At 38.2% G+C, this 25572-nt stretch overlaps 1 protein-coding gene across 2 annotated transcripts; it reads left to right on the plus strand.

The window, feature by feature from the left end:
• Window positions 1-5550: 5550 nt before the first annotated feature.
• Window positions 5551-23792, plus strand: LOC101857351 (band 4.1-like protein 1). Of its 2 annotated transcripts, none has more exons than XM_005105097.3 (14): window positions 5551-5654; window positions 7779-7997; window positions 9232-9345; window positions 10243-10285; window positions 11101-11176; window positions 12015-12059; window positions 12955-13134; window positions 14013-14100; window positions 14662-14814; window positions 15663-15760; window positions 16575-16777; window positions 17877-18104; window positions 20877-21463; window positions 21991-23792. In XM_005105097.3, exons 2-14 carry the CDS (start codon window positions 7848-7850, stop codon window positions 22174-22176), a joined length of 2151 nt encoding a protein of 716 aa, XP_005105154.1. In that variant the 5' UTR covers window positions 5551-5654; window positions 7779-7847; the 3' UTR covers window positions 22177-23792. The 2 variants fall into 2 exon arrangements, with proteins under 2 accessions (XP_005105154.1, XP_012941743.1); XM_013086289.2 differs by lacking the exon at window positions 5551-5654 and adding an exon at window positions 6037-6248.
• Window positions 23793-25572: the final 1780 nt, after the last annotated feature.

The raw sequence follows: 25572 nt of genomic DNA on the forward strand, positions 1-25572 counted from the left end.
TTATGTATTTATGGGGTATATATGTTTGCCATTGTGAATCAAATTGCTTTTCTGAGAACAATATAGTGTAATGTATTTATTTATTTATTATTATTATTATTATTATTACTATTATTATTATTATTACTACTATTGTTATAATTAATAATAATAATAACATTATTATTATTGTTATTATTATAATCATTATTATTATCATTATTATTATTATCATTATCATTATTATTATTATTATTATTATTATTATTATTATTATTATTATTATTGCCTTAGTTACCCATAGACACGGCCTTAAGTCAATCTGACATACCGCCAAACTAATAAAATTTAATAATCGTTGCTGTCTCAGTGAAATGTGTGACTTCAATGTTCGTGCTCAACCTGAAAAAAAGGCCTTCTCTCTTTTCCTCATTCTTTTTTTTTTTACAATAACAAAACCATAGATAATAAATGTAGACCTAGAAACTTCGAGTGACTGGAAAAACAAAATGAGTTGTGTAATTATAATAAAAACTCTTTTTACAAATTCGCTCGTTGTGAACATGATGTATTTAATAATACACTGGGATTTTGGCAAGTTTTGCCGTTTGAGATTCATTATGAACGTTTTACACCCCCATCGACACAATTTAGGAGGCGAGCTGGTTAAACCTGAGCAGACTGGAATAGAAGGCTATATATAGGTCCGAGCAGAAAGAATTCGCCTTGTCCGAGAAGGATAGGTGTTGATCTTTCCTACCAGAAGATCAGGGGTGTAGCTGAAAGATAGCAGTAAGAAGGAGCCAAGGAGTAACAGTTAAAATGCTGCGGAAAGAGCCAGGAGCCCAGAGGAGGGGGAAAAGGAGGTAAGCAGGTGGGGGCAGAAAGTGGAGACGAAAGCAGACGACAGAGCATTGCGAGAGAGCAAGAAAGGAGGTGACAGGAGACCATTTTTAGGGAAGAAAATGTATCTGTCGCTACCCGGATTCGAACCCGGGACCTTTGAATGAGAGGCGAACACCTTAAACTCTAGGCTACGAGAGCCCCTGAATCGAATTCACGTCTTCTAAGTCAAATGCGGAGAATGAAACCATTACATCACCGCTGCTAGGCTAAAAAAAAGAGGTGTAAACTAGTGCTAGATTTACTTTCAAAGTAAATATAGAACAAAGTATTACTCTCTGGTATTACCGAAAAAGCAAAAACCCAACAAACAAAGGAAACAAAGAAAGCTGTAGCTATATATAGCACCGTGAACCTTTACGACAGTATCGACATAACTGCTCGGTTTAGGAGTCAGCTAGGTTGCTTCGACCTTGCTTGTCGCTACTGTCAGGACCGGGCCTGGCCGGGTTAAACCAGTGTCTGTACATTAACATAAAGGTTCCCTTTCGACCAAAAGGGTCCTCGAAAATGTCAGCGTAAGGTACTCACATTGAAATAAAATAAAACCACAACCCCAAAACAAACAAACTAATAAATAAAAAACAAAACAAAAGAACAAAAGCCAAAAGCAACAAACAATCTAAAATATTTTTTTCAAACCGAAAAACTCATTTTTAAAATGTTTAAATCAAGGACGTGGAGTTGGATGGAAGACTGGAACAGACTTGGGCTATATATTTAAAAAATAAGGCTGAATTGGACGCGTACATGGGTTTCTGAGAACATCTAGGCAGGCTTCTAACTGGCAGTCAGCGGTGCGGCGTTGTGATTGGCAAGTCCAGAGATGAGTGAGGTGGGGCAGGCGGCAGAGAGAGATGGTGCGGAATGCGGAGAGATGCGTTACGTGAGCCACTCCAAAAGTGATGTGCAGTAACTTAGACGCTTAGTATGAGAACGCATAGGCTATATCCCTAAGCCTAGACAAGACCATAAAGTAAAGGAAGAGGAGAGCGTATAGTGTGTGATTCCTGTTTCCTTGAATTGCGATCGTTGATGCTCATAGGCATACGCACACATCCACTTCACCAGTTCTACAGTAGGCCGAACGGTGCAATTGACAGCATAAGCAACGAGACCGAGGAAAAGATGGCTTCCAACAAGGACAAAGGGAAATGCTTCTCTCTCGAATTAAAGGCCGAGATTAATTAACGAAGTTGACAAGAGAAGGAAGACTAATGGGCAAATTTTATTGATATATATGGAAGGGAGGATATCATGTGGATTTAAAGAAAATTTTCGGTAATTTCCCCTTTGCATTCCTACAGCACGAACTCGCCTACAGCGGGATTTTTCTTCAGGAACCAAAAGTCCCGCTATAGCTGTGTTCTACTGTATCTCTTTTACGGGTGAATCAGAGTCACCCATATATTTCACAGCAATTTGAATCGATTTGTCTTAACTTAATCATATTATTTCCCAACAACAATTGAGGCCAGATCTAAATTTTTTGAAAACTTTTCTTCATAAATCCATACAAAATACTAAATCTATCAATCTCTGCCATGCCGAAAATGTGAGTGTTCACAGCACTTCCCGCTTCTCAGACTCATTTTGCTCAGGCCTACGTCACAGCTGACCAGTGACACTTTTAATTTTATAGTTAAAGTGAACACATTTTTGCACTAATGGTTCTCAAAACATGCGTTCACTTAGCATAATATTTTCCCCAAACACACTGAAATCTGAACTATAGTATTCTCTTTCTGAACTCATGGAATGATTTGAAAGATGTAAGCTGAAAAGATGGCCGTTTAGAGTAAAGGCCCGGTTACACGTAACGATAAGTTGTACAAAACCTGGACGATCTATCGATCATACGACAAAGAAATCCCTGTTGAAAAAACATCAGCAACTGATAGAGTTGTTATTAATAACCCAAGTTGCTGTTGATGGAGACGTAAAACATTAAGAATCATTTACAATTATCACATAACCACCCCACCCCCCTTTTCCCACATTCTCTCTCATTCAGTCTGTCTCTCTTCTGACTCTCAATCTTATGTCATGTGCACACATGTATGAGCATATACACGTATTACACACACACACACACACACACACACACACACACACACACACACACACACTCATATAGTTTACAGCTTGTCTGTCTGCCAAAACCTTTCTCAAGGAGCAAATCTTTATAACACATCATCGTATTGTGCAGCCCCACAGTTCGAACAAGCGACCGTTAAAAACCTCAGACAATGGACGCCTCGTGTTGCGTTGACACAGTGTGTTCGGGTTTTTCGATCAATAACAGACACGCTTTCAAAGAACAAAGAACGAAGGAGCTCAGAGAATAGCATAACACACAATAATATATATTATATATATTATAACCGAATTAACGTGAAAACGGTACGGGGACAAACTCTCAACTTTAAGGGAGGAGGGGGGGGGGGGGAGGGGGTACAGTACAGGTTTTGACTGTGAAGGTGAGTGAGCGAGGGTGGGAAAATTGTCTAGTATGGCAAGAAGAAAAACGTATGGCTGAATTGGATTAAAACGAATTCGTCTTTATTCATGAAGAGTGTTGAACTTATTCAGCATCACATTTCAGACATTTCAAACTACTTTTTATAAGTACATTGTAGTATTTTACACTCAGTTCGTGTCACGCTTGGCTAGGATGTAGATGGCCGTGGTTCAAATTCCAGCACTGGGGCTTTCTAAATGTAAGACTTAGGTTGTTTGGTGAGTTTTGAAAGCTCTCCGCCTAACTTGGTTCGGCCATTGGCCTAGATGTGCTATAAATTCGAAGGTCCCATGAACCCTTTCGTTGCCAGGGGCTATGCGTTCCTACTGTTAATAGCCCACAGTTCTGAAAGGAGCATTAATTAAACCCATGTTATTGCAAACTAAATAAGTAATTTACTCTTCATTGACGAATATAACATAGCTCAAGCGCGTCTATGGTCTAACTCAAAGAGGTTATAAATAAAAGCATTATAGTAGCCTACTATCATAACCTCTTTGTCTAACTATTAGACACATCGCCGTCGCACACAGAAGACCGGGGTTCGATTCGCGTGTGAGGAGAAATCTGATAAAGTATCTCGTTCTTTCTGCTGGGAAATTGTATTTCTCCCTGCCCGGGTTGGTTAAAGCCCACCTCCTAAATGATATATGGGTCGAATGGGGGTGTGAAAAGCACCTACATTACAACAACAACAACCCAAAAGAAACAACAACAACAACAACAACAACAACAACAACAACAACAACAACAACAACAACAACAAAACTGTGTAACTGAATTATATTTCCGAAACAAAATGGAGCAATAACTTTCCAAACACAGAAAAGACAAAAGCTTATAGATCTGGGGTGAAAAAAAGGGACTTTTAAAATGTTTGTAATGCCTCTGAGACCTGATTGATTGCTTTCCAGTGACACGGCTTAACTGTAGCCTACACTCCAGATAATTATCTTGGAATTACTCCCGTGTCTTGATCCCTCACAAACCCCCATGGCGAGCGAAAAGGGGAACAATAGCTTCTCGAGAGTAACAAAACCATAGGCCTGTCCAACGGTCTCTGGGCCTGTCTACAGGTACAACTTTATTTATTTATTTGTAAATGTTTATTTTACGTTATTTATTTATTTATCTTAAGAAGAGTTTTACGGCACTTGCAACACGGTAAGTTAATATAAGTGCCGAAGATTAGAGGTATTAAAAGAGGGTCATCATCATTGCCTTTTTCACCCTGCACCAGGGTATAGGCCACGGACAAACACCTTCCACCATTCTATATCCTGGGCTAGCTTCTTCTTCCCACTATTCTGTACATTAAAAGAGGGTAAAAAGGACCCCCCCCCCAAAAAAAAAAAAAAAAAAAAAAGGAGAAGGAGAGATCAAGATGATAGATGTTTGACAGGAAAGAAGAAGCAACCCACACCAGAGCACCCGCCAACCACCCACAGGTACAACTTCGTGTACAACCACAGAATTCTGTGTGTACAACATGAGTTTGGTGAAGGAGGAGAGGGCGACGACCAAAGAGGTGGAGATACAAGCAAGAGGGGGGGGGAGGTTATAGTGTGACCTGGGGAAAGAAAAAGTGGAAGAGGAGGAGGAGGACGGGAGAGGGAGAAGGGAGGAGGAGGAGGAGGAGGAGGAGGAGGGGAGGGGATGAGAAGGAAAGATGAGGAGGGGGGGAAGGGGAAGAGAAGGGAAAAGGAGGAGGAGAAGGAGGAGAAGGAGGAAGAGGAGGAGGAGGGGAGGAGGATGAGAAAGGAAAAGAAAGAGGAGATGAAAGAGGAAAAGGAGGAGGAGGAGGGGGGAGAAGGGGAGGAGAGGGAAGGGAAGAGGAGGAGACGGGGGGAGGAGGAGGAGGGGGGATGCGCAATGATAATGACAACGGCCTCAACGAGGAGGACAAGACTGAAGAGGTCAAGGTGTACGAAAGAAGGACAGAAATGAAACCAAGAGGACATGCTGTAACACAACGACAGTTTTACAGAAGAATAATATGTAAATCCGGGAGTTGAGATGATCAGAACTTTCCATGTTTGAACAATCATTTGGTTTTTCCAATTAGAAATTCCGTTTGTCACGTACGCACCATCCCGTCACACTACAGGTAAGACAATTTTTTTTATACCAGTTATCTCCCTTGTCGTGACGTCGCACAGGTAAATGCGGAAGTGAACCAATAGGTGCGTAAACACACTCGCGCTTTCACAGCGTTTGCCTGTGGCTTTCTTTTACCTTTCTTGCAGTACAGGTAAATTTCGAATTTTTGTTTCATGTTTTCTGAAGAAGATGTTGCACTCTTTTGCTTATTCTTCTGAAGGAACTGTTGATGTTTTGTGGACTGTTTTGCTGAAGTATGCAGCATTCGTTTACTTTACCTGTGTCGCTGCCGTGTCCTAGTTTCAAATGTGTGGCTTTTAGTGGATGCCATGTTTGTACTGAACCCATTGATTTCATTCATGGAAAACGAGTCAATTTCACTCGAAACTCAGCGTGTATATTTATGAGTTTAGATGTTGATGCTGGTGCAATAAAGAAATATTGTATAAGTCTTTATAAGTAGTGGTTGTTTTATATACCTTACTTTAATCGAATTTTACGCAAAAAGGTGATAAAGTAAAGTAAGGACGGGTCACTCTCCTGGTGTGTGTATCACAGTACGTGCATTTCCTGGTTTGGTGTTTAGGGGCTTTTACCGGTGATTTGGTATGCGAACAGACATCCATCATTGTATTGTACACACGACGGTTTGATTGGTGATCTCTGTTTAGCCTTTCAATCAACATCAACTCTTGCAACTCTATCTATCTGTTACTGTGCCCGATAAACTCCCATCCAAATCAAGGTAATCAACATTCACGTCATTTACACAGTTATGTACAGTGTGGTCTCCCCCCCCCCCCCAAGCAGACGAGACGTGTGGTCATTGATCCGTCTTCCTGTTTTTGGTTCATTCAGTTATTTGCAGGATTTCTAAGCTTACCACATGTGTATTCTAGTGGAATTTCTAGTTTAAAAATTTAATAATAAATTAGTGATGTGAGGTTAAATTTGTTCAGTTTGAAACTGAAGTTGATGTCAAGAATTAAATGTACGACTCTCTCACTCTCAAATAAATTTTTGTCGTAACCAGTAAAAATTGTTTAAAGTCTATGACTTGTGATATGATGGTGAGTCATTTTACCAACTGATTAGAGCAGAGGGTTTATGTAAAAAAATATCCACCAACGTTTGTAAATTGTATGTTGGTCTAATAAGTGGCCTCCAGTTACCTCGTTGCCCGATAGTAGTCACATACCTCCAGTGATCTCGTCACAGTTATCTCGTCACGTACTTGGACTTGTGAAAAACTTGTCGTTTGGCGAGTTCACCGTGGGTTGGCAGGCAAACCCACACATGTCAACTTTTATTGATAATCAATATTTTTTAAATGCAGAAACAGAGTTTATTCAGTCAAAATCTACGCATGTCAACCTGTCTGTTTCTACATGTTAAACAGAAAACGGACGCATTTTGGGGTGCAATACGAAACCTGTTAAAAATGTGCATGTCCTTACTGTATGCAATAAAACAAATCTAAAATGGTACAAGATGGCTGGTGGAGGAGGTGTGACGAGAGTCCACTGTTATTTGGATACTTTTTTTTTTGGTGAACACCCCACACGTTTTTCGACTTCACCGTGTGACGAGTTCACTGGTTCCCTAATGAGTGACCATTTAAAAATGGGTTGCTTCCTGAACTCATCTCCATTCCCTCCCACCTTTTATGTTTATAATAGTTAAACTTTTCTGTGTGTGGGCATTGTGACAAAGTGCTTGTGACGAAAAGTGTTTCTTTTTAACTGGTGTTGTTCTTTTAAAAAGTTAGAGTTGGAATTTATGTTTCTGTCTTAAAGCCCATATGGACTGCCTTTTTGAATTACCTATAAATACTGCTTCCAATGCTTCTACACTGCTGTGTGAAAAGCCATCAGGGCACTGTGAAAATTGCAAATGGAAACGATTGACATGGTGTTACATTTTTATACAATTCTGTAATGAGAATTGTCCACTATTTTATAATCATAATTAATTGATATAATATAGTATGTCATGATGACCTGCAAAACACTTGTATTTTTAAATCATACATGTATGCTTTAACTACAGTAGAAAAAAGTAATTTATGGGGTTCTGCAAAACAGTGTTTGTGTTAGTAATATTACTGTATACATCCTGCAATTTTTAACAGTTTGCATGTAAACTTTGAAGAAATTTATGTAACGATCTCTGTAAGTTTGATAATGAGTTTCAAGTACTCGACAGAGTGTGAGGGTCTTGTCTCTTTTTTTTTCATAATGCATACAAATACTTTCATAATCTTTTCTTCACTTAGGAACCTCTTCTAAGTGAAGAGCTGTTGCAGTTTGTGCCCCCTGTGGACACAGCCTCTCTGGATGACACAATGGCTGACGACAGCCCCCCACCGCCCCGTAGTGGCCCTCCGCAGATCACAAGACCCCCTCCACCAAGTGAAAATAAAACCAGAATACCTCGCCCAATGGTGTGCAAGGTCCTGCTGCTAAATGGAGAAGATTTTGAAGTTGCTATCGATGTAAGATCATCAATTTAACTATTATTCTTTGTTTGGAATCTTTTATTTTTAGAGACACTTTCAGCTGGCTTTTTTTCCTCATTAATACTGCCACTTCTTGTGTCTTGGCAATAATTCAGCATTAAAACATGAGTGCATCTCTAGGTATTTTATTGTTGCAAAATGATCTTCGCAATATTGTCACTTTTTTTTGTTTCAACAATATTAGCTCTTGTTTTATCATTTGGCTGAAAAAAATAGCAGTCTTTAGTAAGATACACTGACACCTCTGAATGCTGGGTGCAAGACTCGGAGAAATGCCAAATTGGGTAATGAAATGGCATTTGTCAGAATCCTGCAATGCAGTTAACAGCTTTGAAATGTCTCCTCAGTTGCTGTGATAATTAACAATACAGTCAATGGAAAGGGCATAAGTGATTGCATAGAATGGGAGTATAAACTAAAGAAAGGAAGGAGTGTACATATAATCAGCAGTCAATTGTATGCCTTTGACATTCTTATGGCCACATAAATAGAACAAGTAAACTTGAGAAACTGCTACCATGTGGAAACATACAGGTAAAGAAAAGCATAGAAAGTCAGAGAATAACTTACAGGCCTACAAATGGCTTGAACAGCTTTATGACAAATAACACGATCAGAAAAACTGAGCTGATGGCAGGAAAGAATGGGGTACCATGATCGTGGGTGTCTCTTTCAGACCTGACACCTGAAGGAGAATTCCATTTTAAAGTCTCTTTGACGTTATGTTGTTCATATTACCCAGGAGGTGATTGTTTTATTAATGATCCCATCAAAATCAAATGTTCAACAAATCTTTATCCATATGAAACAATAATACAATATTTATATATCCAAATATAGAATCGTGACAAGTAAAAAGAAAGATATAGAAGAAGTTGGTTAGACATGCAAGTTTACCAGTTTCATAAAAGTATATAAACTGATTATTGGTAAGCTTTTCGTGTGTATCAATTTCATCTGCGGCATTAACAATCACAGTGATTACTTTAAATTGTATCAGGCATCAGCACTGCACCAACATTCTTTTAGTTAATGGTTGTGGTCAATTTGAGCAAACAAGATTCTGCCTCAGTTTTTCAGTCTGCCTTCCCCCCACCCCCATTATTTCTTAAACTGTTCACCAAAGTGATGATAGTTCCATTACTTTTTTTATGTTGATGGAATGAAATCATATCATTCATAATCATTTTTGGTTCTTCTTTTTTGTCAGAAACGTTCCTATGGTCAGCTGCTTTTCGAAAGGGTCTGTGACTATGTTGATCTCCTGGAGAGGGATTATTTCGGTTTGACATTCAAATATGAGGGAGATTCAGATAATACTCGGGTGAGTAGAGTGTGTTTTTGAATTTGTTATGAGTAGAGTAAGTCTATGTTTTTAAATTTGTTACGATGTTAAGTTTTCTTTTTTTTTTTTTACTTTTTGTCTCAATGCTGTGCTATAATAATGTTTTGTCAAGCCAGCACAAATAAGCCTGAGCAGGAATGCTTAAGCTACCTCAGATCTGATCTTAGAAACAATGTACCAAAAGAGTTAATTACTTTTAGAATTTTTATTTGTCAAGTTAGACACCAGTTAGTGCAAAGTGCCTCTTGTGCAACATTGTTAATTGTTACACACAAGTAGTAAAATGGACATACTGCTTTTCCCTGTGGTGACTGGGCTAGTGTAATTTACTGTGGTGTGAGGCGGGGCAGTTTGTCACTTGACATCCCCCAGCTTGTGCTGGGGGGTCAGAGATCTTGACCTTTGGGAAGAGGTCAGCAGGTCACCATAAGCATTTCAATGTACCTGATGTGCAAGGGGAAGCATGCAGTATCTTGTTGTTGCTTATGTTTGTCTCTCAAAGAATTTGTTCCTTTCCTTTCGCAGCTGAAATATCTTTTTTTAGCTTAGCCTTTGGACTGGAAGAATGAAGCAATTGACAGCTCTCTCTCTCTCTCTCTCTCTCTCTCTCTCTCTCTCTCTCTCTCTCTCTCTCTCTCTCTCTCTCTCTCTCTCTCTCTCTCTCTCTCTGTCTCTCTCTCTCTCTCTCTCTCTCCCCCTTTCTCTCTCTCTCTCTCTCTCTCTCTCTCTCTCTCTCTCTCTCTCTCTCTCTCTCTCTCTCTCTCTCCTCCCCCCTCCCCCCACACTAAGCACTCACACATTTGAACAAACCACCTATTACTTAATATAACTTGTGTCATCACCATGTGCTTATCATTTTATGCTTTGTTTCTACAGTATTGGCTGGATGTACATAAGAAAATCACTAAACAGAAGAAACGTAAGTGCCATTAACCCTATCCATACGCCCTGGGGTCATTTTGTACCCCCGGGGTTGCATTCTTCACATTTTAGAATACTTCTAGTAAAATCTCTTTGAAACTTTCAGTATTTCTCAAAAAGTCATTTTGACTGACTTAGATGCAAAGCATATGGATTGGATTAACAAGTAAATTTCCTCTTTGGAAAGTGGTGGCACAGAGTTCCCCACGTAGTATGGATACGATAGTAATACACGACGTATGGATAGGGTTAACTAAAATTAAGCTACTTCAGTACTTTTTACTGTTCTGCATCTCATTTGTAGAATTGTTGTACATGTTATTCCAAATTTTAGTCTGAACTTTACTTCAATCGACTACAGATGAGTTGATGTCATCGGGTGAATGAAAAATAAATCAACTCATCTGAAATTCAACTTAATCGTTGAAAATAAATTGTAAAAAAGAAGAGAGACTGGGACCGGAGAAAAAGATAATTAATTGAAGATCAACTCAAGCGAGTTCAACACATGCGGAGTGGACTTTATGTGAAGATGAAATAACCATTACTGTTTAAATTGTAGTCTTATAGAACATTCATGTTACAATTTAATCACCTCAGCCCACTAAGATTATAATTATAGGGAGGATGGACCCTTAACACAAAAATTCATATGTTTGTGGTAGTCAGTACCACAAACATACAGAGAAATCAGGTATTTTAAAATAGATTTTTTGCAGTTTTAGGGAATTGATGTTTGTCTTTTCCCTTTGAAACAAGAGGTTTAAAGAGAAATTAAATGATGATCCACTTACAAATATTTATGTGTTTCAGGTGGTAAAATGGATTTCGAATTTGCGCTGAAATTCTATCCTCCAGACCCAACTCAGCTGACGGAGAGTTTGACCAGGTATGGCTGTAGCTTTTTTAGAGGAAGTCATCCTCAGGGTCTTTAATTCAGAACTTCTTTTTGTCACATGAACCCTTTTGGTATGACACTTTTTGTCATACCGGGTACTTCAAGATGTGGAAAATTGTGTAATTCTATGACACACTAAGTACATTAATATGGCATTAAAAGGGTTTAAAAAAATATTTATTAAGAAGTGAATTTTTTTTTTCTCTCATAATTTTAAAGTTTCTGACAATATGTTGCTTTCCTGATGCTGAAGTACTGAGTTGCTTTTTCTTTTTTTCTTTTTTTTCTCTCTCTCTCTTCTTCTCATCCCTGTTATTTGTGTAGTTCAGTTGAGTTCAGTAAAAAGGAGATAATTTTTTAGAGAGTTGTCAACAACTGTGTGGTGCAAAGTTTGAAAGATTGTGTGGGAATATTTGAATGTTCAGTTGGTGAGTGGTCATGTAGCAGATTATGGTTAAGAGTACTGTGTGGTCAAACACTTCATTACTATAATATTGATAATTTTAATAATTTGATTGTATTCACATTTTTATTTGAATGGCTTGTTTTGCTTCACCTTGTTCTAAGTATAGTGACAAAGTAAGAAACACATTGTTCTTGTAGGTGTTATGTGTTATACTTATATATAAAACATCTTTTCCATTTCTGTTTGGCTTTTTTATTTTTCTTTCTTTTTGGAATTTGTGATGTTTCTGATATGGATGGTTCCCTTTTCCTTATTTTCAATGCTATTATTATCAAGATGTTTCTATTTCAAAAAAGAAAAAGAAAAGACAAGTCATTGATTTGTTTTGTGTTGGACTATTTGTAAATTCTTTCTTTTTTTCAGATATCTTGTTGTGCTGCAAATTAGAAGAGACATAATCAGTGGGAGGTAAGACAAGACTCCCTCAATAGGACACTCTTTTACTATTATAACCATCATTGTGTCAATATGTGCTTCTCTTTACTCTAACTTTTCCTCTTATCAGTGGGTGGCCGTTTTAGACAATTTTTTACTAAATAAAATGTAATTTGTGTATGCACACAGGCATTGATTTGCACACCTGGAAAATAAATACCCCACGCCTGGAAAATTTTGAAGCCTACTTTGTCTCAAGTTTGACTTGTATAGTGCAAATGCTTCTGCTGAGAGGCCTTTGTGAATATTTCTGTGTAACTCGTCTTTCTTCCTTGAAACGTTTTTTTACCATTTCTGACCGAAGCAAACATCATGATTTTACAATTCTGTTCGCCACATATGACATCAAGAGAAATGGCACCTATTGATTTGAGAGGTTTTGGTATGCTGGTATGTTGTGTCCTTCTCAGGTCGGGTTAGTCCTGACTGGCAGAGTCAAGGCAGCTGGCGAACTGATTGATCAAAATTGTGTTGATTTGGCTGTAAAACATGTATACAATTATCAGTATGAAAATTGTTTTTAAAGATTGTGTAGCCATTTTAGCCGCTATCTGTTTCAAATTTTACAGTGGAGCAGGAAGTTTTCAGTTGAGCAGAATATCGTACTTACCTTTTTATATTATTATTATTATTATTATTTGAATGTTTATTAAACTGTCACTCAGATTAAATTTCACATATTTACAAACAAAATGGGAAAAAAATTATGCTGTTGAATAAAATTATTTATTTGACCAGGTATTTCTGGTGTCATGGGCTGACTATTTGCTTATGTAGCCAACCAACTTCTTCAGATGAAAGCACTGAAGCGAGAGTAAAAAGAGAATGGAGATATTAAGTCCATGTATCTGGCATTTTTTTCCTGTAGACTGCCGTGTTCACAAGCCACCCATGCCATGCTGGGGTCATATGCCGTGCAAGCTGACATCGGTGACTATGACCCCCTGGACCACGGCACGGGCATCCAGTACATCCAGGACATGCCCTTTGCCCCCGAGCAGAGTGAGGAACTGCTGTACAAGATATCCACACTCCACAGGCAACACAAGTAAGCACAGGACAACATGCCATTTTGATCAATTTTTTAAAAATGTATTAATTTAATTTTTTTTTGAGGGGGTGGGTGGTTGCTTGTTTGTTTTGTTGACCAGTTATTTCCATGCTAGTTCCCATTATGTCATTTAATGTACTGGTTTCTTTAAAACAGTGTTGTTTTATATTTGTTACTTAATGTACAGTCGTAATGAGTAGAGAATTCAAGACTCAAAGCTTCCATAGTGGTACATGCTGAATTGCCCTTATACACTTTACTTTACCATATCATTTTGACAGTTTGCGGTATATCTTCAAAGTTTGACATTTCTTGTGAAACGATTATTAACTGAGAACTCGGACTTCTCAGGTCAATGGTTGACTACTTAAATGGAGTGAAGTAGTTATTTTCAACTTGTATTATTTTTATGTCAAATAGACTGATAATTTAAATCGGTTTCTTGTTTCTCTAATTTTAAGGTTTAGATTGTTGTGAAAACTAAGCACCATATCATTGCCTTCGTGATAAGACCAGCTAACCCACAATGTATCAAAAGATTTTTTATTTGACGAATCAATGGTGTATAATTTATTTCATATATAGGTCTAAATTGTCTAAAAATGCTCATAAAATGTTGAAAATAAAGCCGAACTACCCACTGGCCACTGAGCTGCTGCGGGATCAAACAAAATACATTTTTGCTTCTCCTGTAGAATTTACTTCACTGGGGTTAGCCAACCTTATCACAAGTGCAAGGATATGTGGTACTTGGCTCCATTGTGTTCTTTAGAGTTTATATGTAGTTTTTAAAAATCACTCTTTAGGCTTGTTTGAAATGACATGCACACACACATACATGTAGTTCAGTCTGTTTGGTATTGCATAATTTGCAGGGGCCTGACTCCAGAAGATGCTGAGCTGCGGTACTTGGAATACAGCAAGAAGATTGCCCTTTATGGTATGGATCTTCACAGAGCAAAGGTAAAAATAGTCAAACGTTGATTTTAAAAATTTTGTTTGGGTCATTAGGTCATTTATTGTGTTTGTATGAATTTGGAGCTTGTTTAAATGCTTTGTTTGTTTGGTGGGGGGGGGGGGGGGGGGGTGAAATGAAAGTAATTTGTATTGAGGAGTAAGAAGACATCACTTTCAAGTAATCAAGTGGGCCTAGACTGTAATAATAATTGTGGTGCAGTTACTCCCCAAAAGCATTGTCAGCTTCTGGCAGTGGCTTGTTTTTCTTTTTTTTGCTTGTACAAACTGTGTACAACATTATGTGTACTACTTAAAAGAGAGTGCCATGATATTTTTTTCAAATGAAGATATAAAACATTTCAATGTTTGAAAGTGGAATGAGAAATGCACCTTTTCATTTATAAGATGTAAACTGTTGTATAATAATTGAATTCTGTTGCATATTTTCTCTATTATCTGTTAGGAAATATATCTTTTAAAAACATTCAAATTGTTGTTTATTAGTTTCTTCAAATCTTAACTTTCATTTGGTATTTGAAGTAAAATGCGCTGAATGTTTTCCCCCAGGACTCGGACTTTGTGGACATTATGTTGGGAGTGGGCGCCACCGGCATCTCCGTGTACAGAGACAACTTAAGGATAAACAGATTCGTGTGGCCAAAGATCCTCAAAATCTCTTACAGACGGAACAAGTTTCTGTTGAGAATTAGACCTGCCGAGGTAAGGCCAAAACAGTGTGTTTTTTTTGTGTGTGGCTACGCCATCAGCAAGCTGATCAAATGTTCAAAGCCTAGAAAACAAAAGTGTATTTATGTTGTTTTTTTTCTTGTTTTTTTCAACACTTAGAATTTGAACTTCGACGAGATATTTCTAGAACACATGCCACCTTTACCACAGGTTTAAGAACTGCAATACAGAAAATTTTCAAAATTGTGGGCTTAGTGCATTTAAGATCTTGCTGACAATATATTGCTTCTTAAAGGAATGACCTCTCATGATTTAAGTGTGGTTTAGTCGTCCCTTTGAGTCGTAGTCCTTGAGCCTGCAGAATCTGTTGACTTAAATCGAAGCAGTCATGGCCTGATCGCTAGATTTAATTTACACACTGAGACGTGCATTTAGTTTTGTTTGTTTTTTTGGAATTGTAATAGTTTCAAGCTCCCGTTGACACTGTATAGATCATTTAGGAGACGAGCTGCCTATTCAAGGGCTGACGCGTGCTGAGAGGGATGCAACGTCCTAGCAGAAAGATGGAGATGCTCAATAAAATTTTTGTCTGCATGGGAATCAAACTCATGTATTCTGCATGCGCCATTGAAGCACCTAATTGCTACACCTCAGGTGCTAGTGGTTTTGGTTTTCAGAAGGGTAAAAGTAGATTGGTTCCCAAGACTGCAGTCCAAGCTTTTGTTAGATTCTTCTTTGCTCTTTGTTGTTTTCCCATATTTTGTTGAGGTTTTTTTTAATGCTCTTCTTCTTGTCACTGTATTACCAGTCACTGTTTTTGTGTGATTTTCATCCATTTCAATGAACTGACACTTATTTGAAGGCACATGATTTGTTTTCAGTTTGAAACCTATGAAAGTTGGATTGCTTTCCGCTTATCGAACAACAAACATGCCAAGAGATTGTGGAAGATAGCTGTGGAGCATCACGCTTTCTTACGGTAATACTCACAATCTTTGTCTGCTGGCTTATTGCAGTGATTGCTGTGTTACAAGATTAACCATTTGGAGGGGAGGCTTCACTTCACATTGATCTTATTTTGAATGAAATGTAGAAGTTATAGAGGATTTTCAACTTTTAATTACATTCTGTAAAGTTTTGTAACTGACAAACTTTTATATTATTCTTTGTCTTCTATTTACTAAATATGAACTTTCTACTAAATATCGAACCAACAGTTAAATGATTTGGCTGATTTTGTAAATCAAGCCTCAAGTTATGCTAAAATATAGTTGGTGATGAAAATAAGAATAGCAACTATGTTATTAACAATCTGTGGTGAACACACTTACGTGTTTCAGCTTTTATGGTGTTTTCATTCGCCCTGTTAATGGCAATTTGATGTTAAGACAGGCAAGACCTACAGATAAAAATAACAAATGACAAATGAATAAGAGCAATGTACGATCTAATATCAGCTTCCTTAATTTGCCCACAGCTCTGTGGAAGTCACAGAGGCTTTTAAAAACAACACCACATAAAGAACTCGCTGGTTATACAGTTAGCCCTGGAGAATGTAGTCAAGCTTAGAGCTCTCAATACTCTGGGTTTTAGTCTGAGGGGCCCCAAAATGGAAGTGCTTTGAAGCATAAGCTGCTCGTTGGTGTACAGTACTAAGACATTCTTTTAAACTCAAGGACATGAAAGACCAATGTGAGGGTGCAGATAATATAAGGATGCCATTTTACCAGAAATTTCAATTCTTATATCTGTTGTCATGCAATCTCAAGGTTTTCTCTTTTGTCCTTCACCAGGTTGAGAACATCAGAAGATGCCAAGAAAAGATCAGGTTTCCCTCGATTTGGCTCCAAGTATCGCTACTCTGGTCGCACGCTGCATGAGACACGCAAAAATGCTTCAATGGCTGACCGTCCTTCCAAGCAGTTTGAGCGTACTCATAGTCGCCAGTCGCTCAACTCTGTCCTGAACAACAACAGAGCACGAAGTAGAGATAATTGTGAGTTGCTTACCTCTAGATCTGCTTGTTTCAGTTTGATTGAGCCAGTCATTTGAATTTTGGTCCCTGAGCCGACAAGACTTGTTAGCCTGAATGCTCTTTGCTTGACCGACCGCTAGATTTACATAATTGTACACTGAAGCTTGTGTTTGGTTTTAAGAAAGGGCAAAAGTAGTTTGAATCCATAGACTCCAGGGTATGAACATTCTTCCCCATTGTACTGTTACTGAAATGACAACTTGCTGGTCTAAATGTTTGGAGTGCTCCTAAGCACAAGGGAGATCTTTTAAGTGAACACACTCTGCTACAGATAGGAGTGGTTCTTTTGGTGTGTGGAATGTACTTTCTTTTATTTGTACTCATTTTTGTGAGAGTCATAGGAGGCTTAACTTTGTTCATCAGATCTTTTCGAGAAGTCATGGTGTTCTAAATGATAGTAGTGGCTTGTAGGATACAAAGAAATGCAACATTACCAATTCACTATTGCAGGATATATCGTTCTGGTTGTATAACTAGATTTCTTATGTGTGTATGTGTAGGGGATCTTATAGATTGATGTTAGAGATCAAGCAACCAATGTTATAGGCCGGATTTAAAAGCTTGGGCTTTAAAAAAAATGATTTGGGCCCTTCCCTGAGCAACAGTCTTCTTTGTGTTCCAGTAAGTTTGCTACCAATGTGTTGACTGTTCGTTCTACATTCCCATACTATAAATGGGAAGGGAAAATCTGAAATGTATAGATTGACTTCTGTCATATAGGCTATATATTATTATGACAACATTATGCAACAGTGTATTCCTATCTCCCTTTTTACGAACTCAATGACTGAATGCAACTTTTTTTCTGTGGCCCTCCACAGCTAAAAAAAAATTCCATAGTTTTGTCACATTGGGTGGTTCTGTCATTAAAAACATTTTTAACATTTTTAGATTTGTGAAAAAAAAGTACAAAAAGTATGTCACAACAAAAGTCTGGGCCTAATCTGAGAGGTTCTTTACTGGTACTTGTTTTGTTGATGTGACATGTCTTTTGCACCATTTGCATAGACAAGAGTGTGACTGTCAGTTTGAAGTGCAACGATCACTCTTTCACCCTCAGTGAATCACCATGAGCCGTACTTGGAACAAAGAAACCATCACCTACACAACATGTCGTTTGACACTGCCAGAGATGAGCGTGAACGTGGCGGTGCTCGCGACCGGGCTCCTGTCATCATGGATGAGAGGTTGGATGAGAGGCTGGATGATGGCCGCACACCCTTACAGTCCCCTCTTCCCAGAGAAGAATCTCCAAAATTCAACACACGCAATGTCATTAGGCATAATGGTAAGTTTTAACTCAGGTTTTCTTTGCAAAGACAGTAGTCCTTCATAATTTTGATGTCATAGTCATAAACTGTAACATCCATGAAGCCTATTTTCTAGTAGAGAAATGTGGTGTACAAAATATTCTGCATAAGATGCAGCAGTTACATAATTCTTTGACTAGCTTTTGTTTTGTTAAATTATCTTGATTTAGTCGTTTGCTTGATGAGCTAAATTGTGACTATGCTTTTATTTTGTATCCATCTAATTTTTTTTTGTTCTTGTTTAATTATGGAAAGAATTTTCAATTTTCGGACATATAATTCCATATTAGGATTACCTATATTCTCAGAAAGAGGTCTAAAAAATCTGTTCCAAGCAGGGTCCATATTTTATTTAGTTTTGTACCTTGTTGTCTTCCTTCAGTTGCATTTTGTGTTCCCTCTCTTTTTCCTGAAAAATTTTGTTTCTTTACTAATCACATCATATTTGGACAACATTGATTATTTACTATTCTCATAAAATGTAGAAAATACTGAAATTTTAATGGCTTTCGTATGGATCGAGTTAAGGGTTTGAATGGACGACTCATAAAGGGGAATTGATTTGTTTGTCGGCTCTATTTCTTCCCAGTTTTTATGTGAAAGATGAACGAATTCTTTTTTTGCATTTAGAATCGAAGCAACCCTGTATTTTTCTTCTGATTCAAAAGTTCAATAGGTTTTTGTTGATTGATATGCACTTCCTTGAGCAGAAAGAGGCTGATGTGTACTGAAGTTCATTCTCTTCTGTTTTTCATCTAGTTAGCTCTGATAAACTGGGAAAGTTATCATACTCTTTTACTAGGTAGCAAAAACACGGCGTCGCTGGCACTCGCGGCCTTCTGAGGGCATGGTTACAGTGAAATCGGGGTAATTCAGATCGCTGTTACTTCGCTCTTTCCCTCTCAAACACCAAATGCTGTACACCCTGTAAAAGTTCAGCTTTTCCTCGTTACAATGGTGTAAGTTGTTTATATGTCCAATTATTAGGAGCTGGAGAATCGCCGTGGAAAGCGAAGCCCCTTGCGGTTGGAATGCGTGGTTGGCCAGTTCAAAAATTGACATGCGTGTATTCAAATGCTTTGCGGAAAGATTGATAATTATATACCGTCTTTTCATTGGCGGAGAAAGAATATTTTTGGCCTTTGGCGTTTAAATAGAAAGCATTTAAAAATACTGTCAAAGTTTTCAAAAATCATTTTTTACACGAAATATGTAAAATACCGGCTCAAAAGAACAGTTCATTTTCTATTAGAATAAAGTAATAGGCTTGGAATAATTTTGCATCAATCCTTCCGCGAAGCTCAGAAAGCATGTGACCCCCCACACGGAGAGCACTCAGCAAACTACAGAATAGAGCTGACTTGCGGGGGCTGGTGCGGCGCCGGCGGGGTCAATGCTCTGTGTTTTTGTAGAAAAAATGACAGATCATGTTTAATGCGATGAAATGTCTTGAAAAAAATTAGGCTCCATATCTATGTTATAGTGATTGTACTCTGTTACTGTGGAGATGTTTGGTGCACTTGGTACTCTTTTATTGTCTGTCAAACATGGGGTTACAGCCAGTTACCTACTTTACTTACTTTTACTTTTTCATCCTCTGTTGCCGTTAAGCGTCGAGGGGAGATGCAGCTTTCTATGGTAGGCCAGCTCCGCAGCTCTTTCAGTTGTGATGTTATGTTTTCTTAGGGTTTCCTTGACACCCTCGATCCACCTTTTGCGTGGCCTTCCTCTTCCTTTATAGCCTGAGTGCTTGGTGTTGTAGGCTGTCAAGGCTGGCTGGTCAGGTGACATGCGTAACAGGTGGCCAAACCATTTTATCCTCTGTCTTTATATGTAACGCAGGCAGGACTCAGTGCCGATAGCTGCTCTTACTTCTTCATTTCTCTATCTGTCTCGTCTTGTGATGTTAAGGGTTTTGCGGAGACCTTTCATTTCGCATGCAGTGATTTTGCTTTCATGGGTTTTGCTTAAGGTCCAGGTCTGGCACTGATAACATAATGTTGGTATGAATATTGAGGTGATAAGCTGTCTCTTTGTGTCCATGGAGATGTTTGGATGAGATAGAAGAGGTGCGAGCTGGTGGGTGACAGCGTTGGCTTTTTGCGTTCGCATTTCTATTTCTCTGTCTATGGACCTGTTTTCAGAAAAAGTGCTGCCAAGATATTTAAACTCTCTCACCTGTTTCAGTTGTTTACTATTGACATGGATGTTCAGGGGACTATGGTTTCGGCTCACTTTCATAACTTCTGTTTCAGTTACCGACTTCAGCAAATTTGATCATGTTTAAAACAGCTACCATTTTCTTAAAAATTGACTGAAAGGTTAAAGAATGGTATAAAAATTCTCAGAAGATATGGTCGCTTTTAAGCACAAGGGGGCTTTCCCGAAAAATCTTATTTTGAGAAAATCGAAGATAAAGTTTTTCAAAGTTTTTGCCCCGTGTTAAGTTTCTTTAAAAGAATTCTGCCACGTCTGTGTACGAAGGGTGGCATAGCATGGGCAGTGCTGAAAGGTATGGTTGGCATCCTCTTGGATTTGTCCACATTCACAGATCGCGGACTCTCCTACTTTTAATTTAGTGTGCATGTGGTGTTTAAGTCTGTTGTCGCCACAATGGAGTCGAAAGATTGTGACCTGGTCTGCTGTATTTAGTATGTAGTAGGGGTACTATCTCTAAGTAGTACAAGAATGTATAAAGAAATCCTTTGACGTATTTACTGTCTGAAACCTACTGTTGTTGTTTCTCATAGTTCACGAAGAGGAAGAAGATGACCTTGATGAAAGGCTGCCCTCTGCCCCTCAAGATTCCCCACGAGGTAGTCGGAGAAGGTCTCCTAGAGAGGAGCGAAGAGCACCTCCCATTCAATTACGGAGAGAATCACCAATCGGAGTGCGAAGGGCTTCCCCGGATGAAATGCGAAGAAGGTCTCCAAATGAAGTTCGAAGAGCATCACCAGATGAGGTTCGCAGAGCTTCCCCTAAAGAAGGTCGCAGAGTGTCTCCTCCACCCGTTCGCAGAGAGTCTCCTCCACCCGTTCGCAGAGAGTCTCCTCCACCAGTTCACAGAGCATCTCCTAAACAGTTACGCAGAGCATCGCCAGAAGCTGAGAGAAGGCCAGTGTCAAACCATGAGTCGAGAGGAGGTGTCGCGACCCCTTTGGCGGCTCTAATGATTCCGAAACGACAGCAGGACTCTGATGAGGAAGATACTCAGAACTACAGCCCTCGAGGCAGTTTGGATTCCCTTGACCTGGAAGAAGATGAGCGCAAAGCCAAAGCCAAGCCGAAGCCAGAGGTGGCTCCGAAACCAGGGAAGGAAAAGCCTCCGGTGGCAAAGGTTTGTTTCTAGTTCTAGTGTTATTTTCTTTTTTCAGGCATAACTTTTATTCATTCAATATTCCAAATCTATTATGATAATGTTGGAAAACCTGAACAGATGGGTGATTGCGAAAAACTAAGATAATGTAATTTTTTTTAGAGCATCTTAGAAAAGAAATGAATGGTGAACCATGATTGCTGATGTCTGTTTCAGATCTGGCACATTATGATGACAGTTCTGATATAAAATGTATTTACAGAAAGAAAAAGAAATGCTCTTGTCCTATCTCCTTTAGAAGTAAAATTTCAGAGAAATTGGCTAAGTGAAGGTGTTTTTACACCCTGTTTGATACTTATTTCAAGCATGTCACAATCACAAAAAGAAATATCGTTCTCATGTGTTTACCGACCTACATTTTCTCTTTTCAGTATTTGGTAAAGGAAATTTTTTTGGGAGTTTTTTTCTTTGGAGACATCTACCAATTGATCAAAAACTTTCCGCATAGTTTTGTTCACTTATTCATTATTCTTTTCTGCAATTTTCAGAAACCCGAGAAGCCCCCAAAGCCGGAAAAGGCTCCCAAGCCAGAGAAACCTCCTAAACCAGAGAAGGCCCCTAAACCAGAGAAGGCCCCTAAACCAGAGAAGGCCCCAAAGCCATCGAAAAAGGAAAAGGAAGCTGCCAAGAAAAAGGATTCGAAGAAGGGGCCGATGACGGAGGTTTCACTGTAAATAAATATTTTGCGGTTGTTTTTTTTTAAAAAGGAAATTTTACAAATGTGAGGTCAGTGGCTTAATGTATATCGAAAATCAACTTACTTGTAAGCAGCTCAAAATTGATAGGATATGAAAATGAAAACTGGAGTTGCTCTTCTGATTGTTTCATGTTAAAATGCTGTTTCTTTTAACATATTTTTTAATGTGTGGTTTTTGATAATTAAAAAAATGAAGAGCTTTAATGAGATATTGTTGTGAGTAAAAGGTCTTCTCTTATTTGTTGGCAATATGTCTACTTCCTAATGCCGCTGCTGCCTGTGTCTTGGTATCTCTAAATGGCAGCACGTTCACAATGGTAACTCAATATTGCATGCTATAAAAGAACCGCCCTTCATTATTGAAGCCTGTATTTTACATCCACAGCGGATATTACACTCTTTTTTCTTTGTCATGGGTGTCTGAGCAGGCTTTTGTTCATGTTGACAAAACTTACATGCCATATTCTGTGGTCTGAGAATTGTATGGTTAGTGTTATTAAATGTTATTGTCGGAAGTACGAATGTTGGTAATTTACTCTTGTATATTTTTCATTGTTGTTTGAAGTGTGAACTTTCAAAATGGTCACAGAAGTATGCCTGAAACTTTTATGTATTTGAGTATGAATCTTTGAATGAATTTTATTAATGACAGTGAGATCATACTGTAATATGATCAAGCTCTACAAATTGTCTTAGCCCTGTAAATTTCCTAAATTGATCACATTTGTGGTACAAGTGTGAGTCTTTCCAGTTGACCTTCAGGCCATCTTTATGACATTGTAGTGCAGAAGGTATGAATACTATGCCATTGAGAACAGTGGAGCCTGTTGTAAAATGAAATGTGTGTATACTCTTTCATTTTCAGGCTGGTTTTGCCTTAATAAAAGGCTTAATAGTGGGTTCTTTAGCTCTTGCTTGTAAAGTCTAACAGGAAAAGAGATGAAAGTTCCATTTGATGTTATTATGTTTCTCTATATTTTCTTTGTTTTTCAGTTTGCTCTATTTTTTGTGTTTCTGGCCTTCATTTTTTGTTGATCCATATTAACATGGTTCACTTACACAAGACTTTGTTTGACAATGAAACGCTATAATGATGTTGTAACTTTTAATTACCTGACCATGTTGGTGTCAGATGTTTAAACATTAACATTTGTGAAGACTAATTTTAGATACCACAGAAAATTCATATTTTGTTTTTAATGAACATACCATACTGAGTTTTGAAAGTTGGTCTACCTTAATGCTTTACAGGGTTTTAAGCAGGCATGCATATGGTAGTGAGTAAGGTGTTTTTATCTCTATATTTTGTTGTAGGTGGACTTTGTTTTGGCATATCATTTTTATTTTACTGGAAAGGTTAGTTGTTTGTTTTTTTAATACAATCCTCACCATCCCTTTAATTCTAGATATCAAGTAATATTGGCAAAGTATACAGTCAAACCTGTGTAAAACGGCCACCCTTTATCAAGGAGAAAAGTGATTGTATAAGTATAACACTGGTGGCCGTCTTAGGCATGACTGATCAAAATGACGAAAACAAATCATTCTCTTCTGAGGTCCAAACCAGGGCTGATTTTAGGCTTGGGACTTTCGTAAGAAGAATTAAAAAGGGTTTTTTTTTTGGGGGGGGGGGGGGGGGGTTAAATTTAAAAAAAGGGGGGGGGTGTAAGAAAGGGTTGGGTTTTTTTTTTGTTGCTTAGTTGGTTTGGTTTTTTTTAGATAGCTTTCTTTTTGTTGCTGATTTTGTGCAAAGGTAAAATAAACAAAATATTATGTTAGAAAGAGGATGAAGACCGAGTCCCATGGTAAAACAAACACACGGGTCATCGCCTCTCGGAGATCGAGCGACGATTCTGTCGCAAGTTCACCTCAACGTCCGTGGTTACTTTGTGACAGATTAGGTAAACAAAACAGTGACCAGTCACCTTACACACGATTTGTGCATGAGTTGTGGGCGGAGCTTATACGTTATGATGGATCACGCTTCCCTCACCAGCCATTGAAAATTTATTGTTAAGCCTACCCATTGGTCAACTTGGGTAAATATTAATTGGAGGGGCTAACAATAACGACAGGTGAATGAATTATGACGGCCCGTCCACAGCGTGAGGGGCCGATTCAAAATTTATGATAAAGCGTTGGGCGATGAATGACCTCACCTGGCCGCCTGAGGCAGGTAAATTTGACCGTGGGTTGATAAAATAAGGTGGCTGCGGCCGTGTTGGACAGGTGACAGTTTTACACAGTTAAATTATATAGAAAAAAAAAACACAAGGTGGGAAACGGAAAGTGGCCATTTGTACAGGTGGCCGTCATGGCAAGCTCGACTGTACTTAGTTTAGTTAGGGTGATGTTTAAAAAAAAGTTATCTTGTGTTTGTATTATGTTGTTCATCTTTTGTGACTTATTATAGATTATGCTTTATAGAATTCTCCAAGGATGTTGTGAGACCTTAGCTCGTGAAATGTTCAACTGTTTAGATATTGTAAACCCTCTCCTATTGCACTGTATGCCTTTCCCTAAAATGAAATTAAAACTTCGAAGTTGTCTTTTGAAATGAAATCCCAAGTCTTTTTTTTTTGGAACAGGCTTTAGGAAGTGTCGTTCAGGTTTACATTTTGTTCAGGCAACAATGCCATTTAGCATTACCTTCTGTGGACACACCTTGTGATGGTTTCTTCTTTAGTCAAACAGCTTTTGGTTTGTATAAACTTCAAGTTCAAGTTGAAAATTTTACACACTTTTACATAAACTCAGTTCCCTCTTGATTTAGTGCTTTGTTCCAGTTTTCTGTGAACATTTTTTAAGAATCTGGAGAAACGTCTATCGGTACAAAATCAGTGGAAGATATTTTCCAAGAAATTGTTCATGGTTTATGAGACACCAGTGTCCAGTGCCATTTTGTACCAGCGCATTTTAAGCCTTGTTTCTATATAATTATTATGAAATATAACAAAACAATTATTCTCCGCAGTATCCACAGGTAATGGGATTACTGTACGTAGATCTTGTGCAATAGGGTCATTCTTATGGAATGCTCATGCTGTTGTAGTGTGTTCTTTCATTTGACTTTTGCCTTCATATCTTATTATTGCAAAGCTTTTCATAAGATTATTGAAAAGAAATATTCCACATTGTAAGGAGAAAGACGCTGCTAAGTTGACATAGGTGAACCAGTGAATTTGTGAACTTGCATTCTATTGTAGCAGTTCTGTATAGTGTAGTCTCAGCTATTTTTATAATTTTCCTTGGAATGGAAACAGAGATAACAGCAGAGCCTCAGCGGGAATATGGAAGAGTCTGCTCCATTTCGCAACAAATATGAAATTTCCTGTTAGGAAAAAAACATGACTGTATCTATATTGATTGTTTC

Source organism: Aplysia californica, unplaced genomic scaffold, assembly GCF_000002075.1.
Source record: "Aplysia californica isolate F4 #8 unplaced genomic scaffold, AplCal3.0 scaffold00452, whole genome shotgun sequence".
NCBI classification, from domain to species: Eukaryota; Metazoa; Mollusca; class Gastropoda; order Aplysiida; family Aplysiidae; genus Aplysia; species Aplysia californica.

Excerpts from the sequence above, each read along its gene's own strand:
- LOC101857351 (XM_005105097.3), top strand. The coding sequence starts at position 7,848 with ATGGCTGACGACAGCCCCCCACCGCCCCGTAGTGGCCCTCCGCAGATC. Across the intron at positions 11,177-12,014 it reads CTGACGGAGAGTTTGACCAG|ATATCTTGTTGTGCTGCAAA; the intron begins GTATGGCTGTAG and ends TCTTTTTTTCAG. Across the intron at positions 12,060-12,954 it reads AGAGACATAATCAGTGGGAG|ACTGCCGTGTTCACAAGCCA; the intron begins GTAAGACAAGAC and ends TTTTTCCTGTAG.